The sequence below is a fragment of the Phlebotomus papatasi genome, chromosome 1 (assembly GCF_024763615.1).
Source record: "Phlebotomus papatasi isolate M1 chromosome 1, Ppap_2.1, whole genome shotgun sequence".
NCBI classification, from domain to species: Eukaryota; Metazoa; Arthropoda; class Insecta; order Diptera; family Psychodidae; genus Phlebotomus; species Phlebotomus papatasi.
In genome coordinates, this window is record NC_077222.1 from 107,957,301 (window position 1) to 107,971,339 (window position 14,039).

The 14,039-nt window shown below is 37.2% G+C and overlaps 2 protein-coding genes across 2 annotated transcripts; both read left to right on the forward strand.

Moving 5' to 3' along the window:
• The first annotated feature begins 349 nt into the window (after positions 1-349).
• On the forward strand, positions 350-5,968 carry LOC129809958 (uncharacterized). The gene is made up of 2 exons (XM_055860138.1): positions 350-1,535; positions 4,512-5,968. Exons 1-2 carry the CDS (start codon positions 538-540, stop codon positions 5,557-5,559), a joined length of 2,046 nt encoding a protein of 681 aa, XP_055716113.1. The 5' UTR covers positions 350-537; the 3' UTR covers positions 5,560-5,968.
• Positions 5,969-10,794: 4,826 nt separating this feature from the next.
• Positions 10,795-13,937, forward strand: LOC129799149 (actin-87E). Its single transcript, XM_055842825.1, has 3 exons — positions 10,795-11,647; positions 12,254-12,468; positions 12,552-13,937. Exons 2-3 carry the CDS (start codon positions 12,279-12,281, stop codon positions 13,490-13,492), a joined length of 1,131 nt encoding a protein of 376 aa, XP_055698800.1. The 5' UTR covers positions 10,795-11,647; positions 12,254-12,278; the 3' UTR covers positions 13,493-13,937.
• Positions 13,938-14,039: the final 102 nt, after the last annotated feature.

Consider the following 14,039-nt stretch of genomic DNA (forward strand, 5'->3'; position numbering starts at 1 on the left):
GCATACAATCCCTAAAGTCTTAAGCTTCAAATGCTTAATATAATTTTTGTTATTTTTTTTAAACTGTAATTTGAAACCCAATAAAATAGTTTAAGTCTATATTTTTTTTTTCAAAATTGTTCATAATACATTTAAAATCAAAGTTTTAGATTAACTCGCTTTGTATGCTATATCGGACACCAACTTTCTCGAAGTCCCTTCCTCTTGCAGAGCTTTTCAAATGATTTTTTTTATAGTATCTCGTTCCAAATTGATACTTTTTATTGTTTTTTTTTTTTACTTTTTGTACAAAAGAAGTGTCTTTGTCCTACATTGAAAGCTGTCCGAAATTTGATTCATTTCCGAAGATATTATATCCTTTAGCCGCCACATCACAACACGTTGATTTTAAAGTTAAAATTTCTTTATTAGCGAAAGAAGATTTATTTATTACCATTACGTAAATTAATTTCTTTCGCCAATTAACTTGCAATCAATCTTGATTGTTTTGCAGATGATTTTTCCAAGAAAGTACCTTATCAAAGGCAAAAAAGAGAGATGATTCTCAATATTTCACTATACATTACTTTCTACGTCTCATTTCTTCAAAATATTGTTTACAATGTGGATGCTGCAATTGACCTCGATGCCATAAGTGGCGATTCGTCAATGGACATTGCTCCGTGCATTCTCAAGCTCTGCGAAAAGTACTTTCACTCCAAGAAAAAGACCCAAGGATCTCTGGCTATAGTCAATCTCACGCCAGACGCTTCACCTTTCCAAAAGCACGTGCTGGAAAGTCTCAATGAAAATGAACGCCATGAATTGGCTGTGATGACCAAAGATGCCAGAAAAAAGCATTGGAATGCATCACACGTGACGGAAAAAGCAAAGAATTATTTCATGCTCTTGGCGGATTCATCGGAATTGAACAGGACAATTAAGCAACTTCATGCCCTGCCCACGTGGAATCCTCTGGCTCAGGTTGTTGTCTATATCACACTGGAAATGACTCCTGAAGAATTGGAGGCGCAAACTAGGCGTTTGCTTGAGGAATTGCTTGAGAATGGAATGTACAATGTTAATATTATGTCCAGGAAGTACCACACGAATACCATTCAAGTGAACACTTGGTTTCCCTACGAAGGTTCCGATTGTGGAGATAAAATCTCAAAGCTGCGATTAATTGATGAATGTGAATATGTTTTGGATGAACCAAACGTGGATTCCAATGCAACAATTCCTGAAAATGGCGAAGGCCCTAATAAAAAGAAGAAAAAATACAAATTTGTTCAGAGGACCTACTACACGGATTGGAGAAAAATTCCAGATACTTACAATGGATGTCCTTTAAGAGTATCCAGTGGCCATTGGCTACCCTACACTGTTTATGATCCAAATGAAGGCTTTACGAAGGGCACGGAGGTTTTTATGTTACAAACAATGACGCAACGAATGAATATGAAACCCATTTACACGTTGATGAATCTCACAAAGATGAATTACTTCGGCAGCAAGAAAAATGCCCTGCTATTTTACTCGGACATTCTCGAAGGGTAAGTAATTTTTCTTATTATCTCTCATTAATTTGCTTTTTACTTGAAAGTTTATTGAAATTAGTCGTGACCTTTAAAATAATTTATGTTTTATTTTGTTATATCAGACAAGCATATTTTGAATTTTATGAGTTTTTGGCGTCATGAAAGGTATTTTATTGCTTGAACAAAATTAAGCAGTGAAAACCAGTTGATTTTGAGATATCACAGTTTAGTGACAGGTTGTTTGTACATGGATTGATTAGAAAATTAGCTGCTACGAATAGGTATATGGGTCCATGAAATGGAATGGAAAGAAAATAAATTCATTTCCTGAAAAAAATTCACATATAAAATGATTGATAAAATCGATAAAATGATATAAAATGTTTAAAGTTTTAATTAAATTCAAATTTTCTATTAAGTGATGTACTTCAGTCGAGATATTTTTTGCACTGTTGTTCCTGCAGCTTTAGGGCCAGTCAAGGGGGCTAGAGTACATACTCTATGATTCAAGTGTCCCCGGATTCGAATCCCCTTTAGGTTACCAGGAATTTTCTGGTAATATAGGTGTTGGAATAGTTTGCGGAATCTTTTTTCCCATTTTGTTTTTTACACTTTTGTTTTTCCCAGTTTGTCTTTAGAATCTTTGTCTTCGGTAATCTTTGTTTTTTGGAAACTTTGTCTTTGGAAATCCTGTCTTTCATATATTTTACACAAGTATCGGAAATTTTACACAAGTGTATTTTATAACTTCCCAAAAATTTCCCTTTTCTCAAAAATTATTTTTTTATTTAGAAAATTTTTGGCTGATTTTCGTTTGAACCTCAATATCGAGGTTATAAAACAATCTGAGAGAAAAGTTGTACATGGATGAAAATGTATGCTAATAAAATTCTCTATCAAACCCTCAAAACAGATTGTTAGGAACAGTCCTAGTTTTCGAGATTCTGTCAGCTGTACGAAATCCATCTGTTCAAAGGATTATCGGGCATCGAAAGGAGAACAAAGGTTCCCAGATTAAGAAATAAATCGGTTCAGCAGAATCGGAGACATAGGCACCCAAGTATTAAAAAAACGACAAAACTGTTTTGCCTAGATACCAGACGCAAAAACAAAATGAAATCAAAATGATAAGTATTTTCGTAAAGCATTTGACCCTAGCAATAGAAAAAACTGCATGAGAACCCAGGGACAAAATCACTGTGTAATTAATTTTAACATAAAAACTTATACTTCGGCCGAATTGAAATTTGCTTATTGAACTGAGAACAAATTAGTGATGATGAAACACCAGTGCTGCTTTTAAACTAGAATAAACAATCTCCAAAGAAAGTAGTTATTGTAACAAACGCCAAAGTTTCACATCAAATTTCCTTCCTAAAATTCGTGAAAATTAGTTGAAAAAAATTAGGGAAAAAGTTCCCCTAAAAGCAAAAAACCAAACCCACATTGAAATCCTGATAGTGATGAGTGATATGTACCACTTGAACGTCACGATCCCTAAGAGTAATTACGAGAACATTGTTTAGTCGACCACTGAAGAAGGTCCACATCGGGACCGAAAGCTCTGGGCAAGACGAAAAAAGTGTTTTCATCTTAGGGTGACCTTTTTTTCACTGGCGAACACCGGAAAGTCCCTCTCAAAGTACATAGAGCCAGTCCTTCATCATTGATAAATGATTTTGGCGTTCAAGAACCTTCAAAATCTTTAGGGATTTAAGAAAAGACCTTAAATAAGTTTGTAAAGAAATTTAAGACATTTTACTGCTCGAAACACAGAGAAAGCATCCCTCGTCACACTGTTTGTTCGTCCGGCTGTTACAACGTCTAGAGACCAAACGGTTACAGGTACAGTAGACTCTCTCTCAATCGGGAATATGGGGCAAAATGTTATCCGGTTTAGCGATAGAATTGAGCATCAAAGCCTTTGTAAATTCCACAAAAAGCGCTCAATTATAAAGAATCACGATAAAATAGGAAGAACTACAGCGTATTTGAGCAAATGGGCTTCATAATTAAGCGTGAAAATTGTCAACAAAATTTGTCGCCCGATTGAAAAAGAAGCGATTGAGTGAGAGTCTACTGTACAGACTTGGGACCTTCGGAGATCCCCTCCCCCCTGAACCGATAACATGTCCCTCATTTCTTTCCTCATCTTTCCCTCGAAAACCATTGTCTTTTTTTATTTTTAGTATTGTTACAAAATGTGTCGTGCGATTTTTTTAAAAGTTACCTAGGTCCAAATACGAAATATCGCCGTAATACCGGTTTTGCAAAACCAAAGCTTAAAATAGGTTCTAAAAAGCGAATTTCCCCACAGAATGGATCATGTTTGGGGTCGTTAAAAAGGTCTTGGAATTCCTGATAGGATTTGAACCGGTTTCAATCGGTTATAAACCGGTCATGAACCGATTATGAACCAGTTACATAATTTTGTTAGAAATTAATTTTTACTTCTAAGCTGTTTTGGGCTATAGCTTCTGAGTTATTTATAAATCGGTTCAAATCGGTTATGCATCTGTAAACGTTGAATGTTGCGAAAGTACTTTTGAGTAAGTAAGTGACGAGTTCGAGTATTTCGCACCTTTCAAATTTAAAAAGGGCGCTTTGCCACCTTTTTTAAATTAAATATCTTAATCGAAAAATAAAAATTATCTTTTAAAGACTCGCCTAGATTTCTTATTAGGCAAGATTTCTGCTAAAATATTGACAAAAAGTGAGATATTAAGGGCAAAAGGGGCAAATGATGCATTAATGATTCAAATGAGTCCAGTCTGAAACCCTAATTTTTTATTCAAATGGCTCATTATTCTTTTTAAAACTACTTCTATTCTTGAAACACAATCCAAAGTCGTTCTTATCATTTCTTTTTGCTATCGAAAGCACCTATTTGAAGCAGAAAAGCTTTAAATGCACGCACGTTTTAAGTTTCTTGTGAGCTTTGGCATAAATTTTGCAAGATCTCTTGCCTAGAGATTACTCTGAACTTTTCAGTACATCTGACATCATGATTGGTGGCTTGACGGAGAATGCCATCAGTCGAAAGGTACTCTCCACGTCAATTCCCTACTACCAGGACGATTTGACATTCTGTGTGGGAACAGCCGCTAAGGCGCCCAATTGGATGAATGTCTTTGCCATATTTAGTTTCTGGATTTGGGTCTTTACCCTTGCCCTGATGTATCTCCAGGGCTACCTTTTGCGCTATTTCAGTCGCATGGATACTGCTGAGACGGGAAATATGGTTTGGGCTCTTCTGCAGTCCCTGGCCATAACTCTTAGTACCTATGCTCACTACAATCCCCGTCGCTTCTTTATTCGTATCTATTTGTTCTGCTTAATGATCTATGGATTGCACTTCAATACGGCCTATCACAGTTTCCTTATCACGGTGCTCACGAGGCCACGGTACCAGGTGCAGGTTGACTCTCTGCCGGCTGCTGTGGCGCAGGATTATCATTTTATGGGGAGTGAGAATTCTCTCAACTACTTCAGCAAAGATGACGCTCAGTCGAAGTACGTGAGGCGCATGTTCACCATCTGTCCGGATATAGATGTGTGCTTGGAGCACGTGAAGCGCGACAGTCAATTGGGTGTTGCTGTTTCGCGAGCGCACGCCCGAAACAGCCCACTGATCGATGAGAGTGATATGTTCTGTTTTCACCATGCACAGAACATCTACAGTTACTCTGTCTCGATGTTGGTCAAGAGGGACTATCACCTCCTGCCCAAAATTAATGACATCATACGCACGATCCTCGAGTCTGGACTGCTGTCCAAGTGGCAGAAAGACAGTGAGGTGAGCAAGGTGCACGTGGGTCAAGCAGCACCGCCCACAGAGGAATCCGAAGGGGGTGAAGGTGCTCAAATTGTTCTCAGTCTTGATCATGTTCAGGGAGCTTTTATAGTTTTGGAATTTGGGTTGATCCTCTCTGCGGTGGGATTTGCTGTTGAGTGGCTCATATTCCTGACAATCCAGAAAAATCGCTTCGGCGCCACATTTCTCAAGAGGCACATCGAGAAGATGCTTTGCTTCGATTGAATGCGCAGAGATGATGTCTCCCACTCATTTGGATGGTGGTGGGAGGAATAAGGAGCGATCTCGTGGATGAATTTCATTGTCACACTCACACACCTTACAGGGGATGAGGAGTGAATAAAAATAGATGGAATTTTCTGTTTATACCACACAGAAAGAGCGCGAAAGTGTAAAGTGAAAAATTTGTTGAAGGTGGGATGAGGGAAAAGCATCAACGAAATTTTCAACAGGAATTATCTCAAGAGATCACAGATTGTGTCATTGAGCATTAAACGTTACATCCTTACTGGTTTGAGGCAGAATTTTCTTGGAAATTTGCCTCAGTTTGATAAGAAAATTCAATTTGAAAGTCTTTCGACATTAATGAGAGTAACATTTTTAGACTTCAAAAATCTGTAAATATGAAAACATAAGGAGCTCCATACGCTTGAACTTGTAAAAATGATAAAATTTATTCAAAATTATGTTTAAAAAAATTTAAGAAATGAATATTTCTATAAGTTCTATTTCTATAGGAATTTATAAAAAAAATAAAATATTTTTCCTTTAATCTGGTGATATTGATAAATCAGTAAAACGGTGGGCATAATGAAATAAGTAATAGTTAAAAGTTGTAAATTAAGTCATAAAACATTAAATAAAAAACCTTAAATTTCATGAGATATTTTTATTGTCGACTTTCTGACGTTAGGTTCCATTTTTTTAGCCCCCTGCTTAAATAACGTTCTTCTTCATAATAGAAAACGGAGAAAAAATTATTTTTGAATGAATAATGTCAATACCTTTCAAGTAGATGTACGATATGCAATTATCGTATCTGAAATCGGTTATTAGGAAATGATCGAAAGCAGCCACAATCCCAAATGTTCAAAATCCTTAAAGGCATGAAATTATATAGGCATTATATAAATGAGCAGTAAAAAGTTAAAATTGAGCAGTAACAACAAAATTTGAAACAGTGATATTATCGTCCAAATTTTGGCAAAGGGAAAATAAAGGGCTTTTTATTCTATTTGCAACAATTTTAAATGTTAAATATATAAATTTGAAACATTTTTGTAAAGATTTAAGTTTTTTACTGACCATAAATAGATGCTTTACTGCTCATTTTTTTTTAATTTTTTACTGCCCATTTTGAATTTTTTACTGCTCGTTTGTTTTTTTGCCGAAATTATATGGAGGATAATGTGTAGAATAATTTCCCAACACACCAGAAAATTTCCCTTTGTCTCCAGCAGGCGCGGTTTTAAGATTTCCGGATTTGGGCTTTCAGGATTTTGACCGGAATCCGAAATGATTCCCTAAAATGTAAAGGAAATATTTTAAAATATATTCTAAAATAGATTCTTATGACTCTGACACGCCTTTTAGATCAGGAAAATTTCATAAAATCAAAATTCGCATCCTTTTCCTTCTCATACGCTTTGCATGTGTTTATTTCATTCTCTTGCGCTCCAAATTCGACTGATCTAAATTAAATATGTTGTGAAGTTTAAAAGAAGAAGAAGAGTGCGCAAGAATGAGATAGACATATGCAAAGCATGTAAGTAAGACAGGGATTCGATTCTCGACTGCGTTAAATTTTCGTGGTCTAAAAGGTGTTTTTTAAAATTAAATTTATTTTCCGACTTAGTGAATTGTACAGTGTATCTGATGTATCTCTAGCAGAAAAAAATCTCAAAGTTGTTAGCACTATCTTCTTCCCAACGGTTGACCTCCCTGTTGGTATTTGATTTCACATCATAGAGAGGATTAGTATTGAGAGTTAGTTCATGTTCATAGGGAATAGATCGCCAGGAGGAACGCTGAGAGTTCTGAAGAAACCTCTTGCGCCTAAAGTGCTTATCCATTCAATTTAATTAAGGGCTTCGAACCTAACAAGGTTTTATTGCTCGAACTCAAAAAGAGAGTAATATGATCCAAAATAAAAATAATAATGACATTTGTCATCGAACTGAAGCCCAAACGGTAAGACATATCGACTTTCGGTCTTCGGTTACCCCTTAAATCGGAAATTTTAAAATCCGATATTTTCCTAAAGAAAAAAAACCGAAACTTCTAATTTTTACAATCAACATTCTTAAACGCTCAAAGTTTTAAAGAATTTTAGCAAGGAATTTGGAAAATAAATAATATTGAAATTTTAAGCCCTATTTTAAGAATATTTTTGGGATATGAAAATATCAATACTGTTTAACTTAACTAAAGCTCATTTCTCATTTAGATAGAGCAAAAATGGCGTCCGACACAATAAACCGACCACAATAGACGAATAAACTACCTATAAAAAATATGTTAACTTGATATTTTTTTTTATTTGAAACGAGAATTTTTTGTTCTTTCACAAACATTTGTTCGTAAATGTTCGTAAACACAGAAAAATTTTCGTAAAATTTTGTTATTTGTTCTTAATTTTTTGTCAGACAGACAAATGTTTGTAAAAGAACACAAATGCTCGTCAAATGATCATGTTATGAACAATGTTTGTGAAAAAGTACAAACTTTTACGAAATTTTTGATGGATTATAAAGGTCAGTGTGGCCTTTTTGATCTGTGGGACTACATTGATATACGATTTTATCGCATAATTAAGGAAGCAGGGCCTTAAAATTATTTTATTTAATTCCATAAAGGTCTCTCTAAATTACATTACTTTATAACCTACTTTCATTTTGAAACATGCGAAAAATCGTATATAAATGTAGCCCCACAGCTGTAAGTTGCCCCACCTCCCCCTATGATTTACGATCATGATTTAGAATCATATCTTAATTGGAATTATGACATTTTCTGACTGTTTTATTTGGACAAAAAAAAGATCAGGAAGAAATGCTCTGGATATAGATCTTGTATACTCCTTCGTGATCTAATTTTTTTCCTATCTGATAAAGTAAAGAAATTTCAAAATTATAATTTTGATCTGATTGTGAATTGCCACATTGTATCCTAATGTGGCAATATTTAGAATTCCGGGAAAATAAGAATTTAAAAAATTACCTCAAAATGCAAAAACAATTTCCGCATTTGCAAATTTTGTGTCATTAAATTAGAAATTAGATCATTAAAATTGATATCGAAATGATCTCCTAGGAGTCATTAAAACACAATAAAAAATTTAAGGTGTGAATGTAGCCTAAAGTGCATATAAATTTACAAGTGTTTTCCTTAGTCATAAAATCGAAAAAATTGTGATAGGGGGAAGTAATCCACTTTTAAATTGGAGCATTTTTAAACGTGGTTTTCCTCCTATTTTTAAATGGAACTGTGCTTTACCATGATGCAATTTACGTTCACTTACCAAGTTTGAAGCTAAATTATATTAGGATAAGTGCAAAAATAAACTCAGATTAATCCTCCAGAATCTTCAGTCTCTAAAATTTAGCAGTATGCTTTTTAGGTGTAAAAATATATCAACATTTTTTAATGTTGATTTTACACCTTTTTAAGGGTAAAATTAACAAGTAAAAGGGTAACTTTAACCCCTAATACACCTAAAAAGCATAATATTTACACCGATTTCGGATCAATACTGCAGGGTAAAACAAACATTTCCGGAATGTTATTTTAACTTCTTCGCATTTCTCTCAATGATTGGGAAATATTTCCGTCTACACGCTTTAAGCCCTGAATGTACGATAGTTTGGGATAAGTCTTTTCTGCTAAATTTTACAGGCTGAATATTTTCAAGCATCAGCCTGAGCCTGTTTGGTATTAAGGCTTAAGCTGGCTATACATTAGACATAATTTATTGAAATATTTCTTTTCAATGTCAAATATTGACAAGGATTGCCTCCACATTGCAAAGATTTATTGACATAAATGTTTCAATATTGAAGAAAATTGTCCAGTGTGTAGGCAAATATTGAAATATTTGTTTCAATATGGAACATTTTATTCAATATTTTATTTCATTATTTTGAATGGCTACAAACTAGGCCAAATCATTTCAATAAAAAAATTCAAAGTCACATTGAAATAAAATTTCAAAGAAATTCTAAATATCAAATTGATTTGAGATTTCCTTCAATATTTTTTAATGGTCAGGAATCTTCTTCCTTCAGAACATCACAGAACTGCTGGATTTTCCTTGTTCATGAATGAAAACACATCCAAGATCAAAATCCAAGTCAAGACACATCCCTCCTGCTTCCTCCAGAAAATTCCAGATTCTTGGAATTTGGTTATATATTTTGTTCAATCTCCTCAAGAACCCAACTTGGTCAGCACTAATCACCTGCTTCCTCCAGAAAATCTCAGAACTTCTGGGATTTTCTTGAATATTATGCCCAAAACACTTCAGATACATTCTGTGGTCAGAGGATTCCTGGAGCTTCCTCCAGAAATCACAGATCTTCTGGGATTTTCTTGTTCATTATGCCCAAAACACTTCAGATATATTCTGTGGTCAGAGGACTCCTAGAGCTTCCTCCAGAATCCCAGATCTTCTGGGACTTTTTTGAAAATTATGTGAAAACCAGTCAAATACTTTCTATGGTCAGAGGATTCCTGGAGCTTCCTCCAGGACATCACAGATCTTCTGGGATTTTCCTGGAGCTTCCTCCAGGAAATCACAGATATTCTGGGATTTTCTTGTTCATTATGCCCAAAGCACTTCAGATACATTCTGTGGTCAGAGGACTCCTAGAGCTTCCTCCAGGAATCCCAGATCTTCTGGGACTTTTTTGAAAATTATGTGAAAACCAGTCAAATACTTTCTATGGTCAGAGGATTCCTGGAGCTTCCTCCAGGACATCACAGATCTTCTGGGATTTTCCTGGAGCTTCCTCCAGGAAATCACAGATATTCTGGGATTTTCTTGTTCATTATGCCCAAAGCACTTCAGATACATTCTGTGGTCAGAGGATTTCTCTAGCTTCCTCCAGGAAATCCCAGATCTTCTGAGATTTTTCACTATTTCAAAAGTGCCTCAAGTTAAAATTACCCGACTTCCCCCTGAAGCTGTATGCTTTGCCTAGTTTGAATAAAATTTGAGCATTCTTCATTTCCAATTTTGAATTTTCAAAAATAAGAATCCTATCTTCCTGTAAGTTTCCAATGTTTATCTAGTTGCTTAATTTCATCGTGTCTCATCCTCAAAACATATCGGTACTATTTAAATTACCATATCTGTTTTGAGGCACCCTGGATGATGATGACGATGTTAATGATCAAATGTGTGTGCCTCAATGATGCCTCTTGTGGATGGAGAAAAATGATGCGTGCCTTAGACTGTGGGTGTTGGAAAATACATACACTCACGGAAAAATTCACTTTTAGCCTTTTCCCCCTTCGCGCGCGCCTTTTCAGGGTAAAAATAACACTTTTTTTTTCTTCAACGACGATTTTAGATGATTCTTCTTGCCACAGAAGCAATTTATTGTGTATAGTTTTCTACATATTTTTTTTTTGTTGCTCATCAACTTTTAATTGGAACATGTGTATGTATGTTCGGATGATCGAAAAGAATATTGCTCAAGGGGGCTCAAAGGGTGTGGAATTTTGTGACCAGATATGGTATGGATGGTTGGATGAGAGAGGAAATCCGACACAGAATTGTGTCTGAAGGGTTCAGGGAATGGTTTTGGGATGAGGAGAGGTGGTCAAGGGATGGGAATTCGCGCGGGAAAATGTCAAAGTGAAACAGTGCAGAAATGCATGAAATGAGGTGGAATTTGACGGAAGTGATCAATTAGTGCAGAGGATGTGGGGGTGTCAGGAGAGGTGTTGATTGAGAAAAAAGTGTCTACACATCTTCCCGCTAATATGCCGTATTTCTCAGTTTTTACGATCAAATATGGTGCTGTATCGAACAGAATAGTTAGTATTCTGCATCTCTTTTCCGTGGTGCCGATCCATGTATGGGATGCTCAGTTGAGGATTCCTATGGCTTGTGCGCTGCTTGTGTGTGTTTTTGTCTATTTCGGTCGGCGACGGTGGCATCGGGATGCCACACCAGGCCAGACCCGATCAAAAGATCGGCTCCACCGACGCAAAGCATATAAATATTGCCATAGGGACAATCCAGAGCTCACTCGCAGTTCTGCAGTTCAGAGGCTGACACAGTGCCCGATTTTAAATTCTAGTGCTAACGGTTAGTGTGATTCATATTTATTCTATATAACCCATATATCCTTCGTCATCCTGGGAATGAGGATGATCTGGCTATCTTCAGTTCTCCGAAAGGGATTCTTCCAAACCAAAACCTGGATACTCCGAAATATTTGGATACCAAAAGGAGACTTTGGAAAGTGAAGTGAAGTGGATGATGGAAAAGCCTCAAAAGTCCCAGGAATATTGTGATCAAGAAGTGATTTCAATCAAAGCGGAGGATCTACATTTTAGGATTTACTGTTGGATTCTTGAATCTTCCAGTAAGTCTTCAAAAAAAATGAAGAATCCTCTTGCTGAAGATGAAAGGAATGATGTTTAATTTGGAACATATCATCCTCCACTATGTCTAAACATAGCCTAAATTCTTGGAGAAGAGAAAAATAGAAAAAATGGGAAAAGAAATGAGAAAGAAGAAGAAAAGAGGAACACATGGGAGTGTACTCCCTTGTTGAACGAGGAAATGGTTTGATGGAAAACAGATGGAAGAATTCCCGAAAGAGAAAGACTGAAGACGTCGGAGGGAAATATATGAAGCACATGGTGATTCAGGAGGGAATTGCGAAATTCACATGTCTGATTATTGCAGGAAGACCCAAAAACAAATCTCCAAAATGTGTGACGATGAGGTTGCGGCTTTAGTGGTGGACAATGGATCCGGTATGTGCAAGGCTGGTTTTGCTGGAGATGACGCTCCCCGCGCTGTCTTCCCATCCATTGTCGGTCGCCCAAGGCATCAGGGTGTGATGGTCGGTATGGGTCAGAAGGACTCCTATGTGGGTGATGAGGCCCAGAGCAAAAGAGGTGAGTTCGATGATGGGTGAAGAGAGGTAAAAATGGAGGGAAAAAATATTGAGACTTTGAAATTCTTTTGCGCGTGTAATTAGGTATCCTCACCCTGAAGTACCCCATTGAGCACGGTATCATCACCAATTGGGATGATATGGAGAAGATCTGGCACCACACCTTCTACAATGAACTGCGCGTCGCTCCTGAGGAACACCCAGTGCTCCTCACAGAGGCCCCACTCAATCCAAAGGCCAACAGAGAGAAGATGACCCAGATCATGTTTGAGACCTTCAATGCCCCAGCCATGTATGTTGCCATCCAGGCTGTGCTCTCCCTGTACGCTTCCGGTCGTACCACTGGTATTGTCCTGGACTCTGGTGATGGTGTCTCCCACACTGTTCCCATCTATGAAGGTTATGCCCTTCCCCATGCCATCCTCCGTCTCGACTTGGCCGGTCGCGATCTCACTGACTACCTCATGAAGATCCTGACTGAGCGCGGTTACTCATTCACCACTACCGCTGAGCGAGAAATTGTCCGTGACATCAAGGAGAAGCTCTGCTATGTTGCCCTGGACTTTGAGCAGGAAATGGCTACTGCCGCTGCTAGCACATCCCTGGAGAAATCCTATGAATTGCCTGACGGTCAGGTCATCACCATTGGCAATGAGCGCTTCCGTTGCCCCGAATCTCTCTTCCAGCCATCTTTCCTGGGTATGGAATCTTGCGGTATCCACGAGACTGTCTACAACAGCATCATGAAGTGCGATGTGGACATCAGGAAGGATCTGTATGCCAATATTGTCATGTCTGGTGGTACCACCATGTACCCTGGTATTGCCGATCGTATGCAGAAGGAAATCACTGCTCTGGCTCCATCCACCATCAAGATCAAGATCATTGCTCCACCAGAGCGCAAGTACTCTGTCTGGATTGGTGGTTCCATCCTGGCTTCCCTCTCCACCTTCCAGCAGATGTGGATCTCCAAGCAGGAATACGACGAATCCGGTCCCGGAATTGTCCACCGCAAGTGCTTCTAAATTTGCACTTTGCATCCATATCCACCATCAAACCCCCCCAAAACAAACCTTCTCAACCATCGCCCCAAATCTCACACATCGAGCCAAAAAGAAAACGAGAAGAGAGAGGAAGAAAGAGAGAGAGGAGGGAAGGAGTTTAAGATCAAGAGGATAGGAAGATTCATCTATTTATTTTTCTATTTCTAATTTGTCAACTTAAGTTTAAAGAAAAAGAACTAAAAACCGTTTTTACCACCCAAAAAAAAAGAACAACCATCCCCCACATTAACATCCCTGTGGGCACGACGTCATCCTTCAAAGACTGCATTTCAACAACATCAACGCAAAGAATGTCAAGTTTGAAGAAAGAAAAAAATATATCTTAAATAAAAAAAGGAGAAAAATTTGATCATGTGATTGGTATTATGTAAAGAAATGAATTGAAATAATAACGAAAAACAAATTATTTGGATGGCCTTTGAATTGCAGGGTATACACTGTCCTTCTTTGCAGCATACCTGGTCACATGATCAAATTTTCCATCAAGAACATGTCTCTTGAAGTGAAC

Excerpts from the sequence above, each read along its gene's own strand:
- LOC129809958 (XM_055860138.1), top strand. The coding sequence starts at position 538 with ATGATTCTCAATATTTCACTATACATTACTTTCTACGTCTCATTTCTT. Across the intron at positions 1,536-4,511 it reads TACTCGGACATTCTCGAAGG|TACATCTGACATCATGATTG; the intron begins GTAAGTAATTTT and ends TGAACTTTTCAG.
- LOC129799149 (XM_055842825.1), top strand. The coding sequence starts at position 12,279 with ATGTGTGACGATGAGGTTGCGGCTTTAGTGGTGGACAATGGATCCGGT. Across the intron at positions 12,469-12,551 it reads TGAGGCCCAGAGCAAAAGAG|GTATCCTCACCCTGAAGTAC; the intron begins GTGAGTTCGATG and ends GCGTGTAATTAG.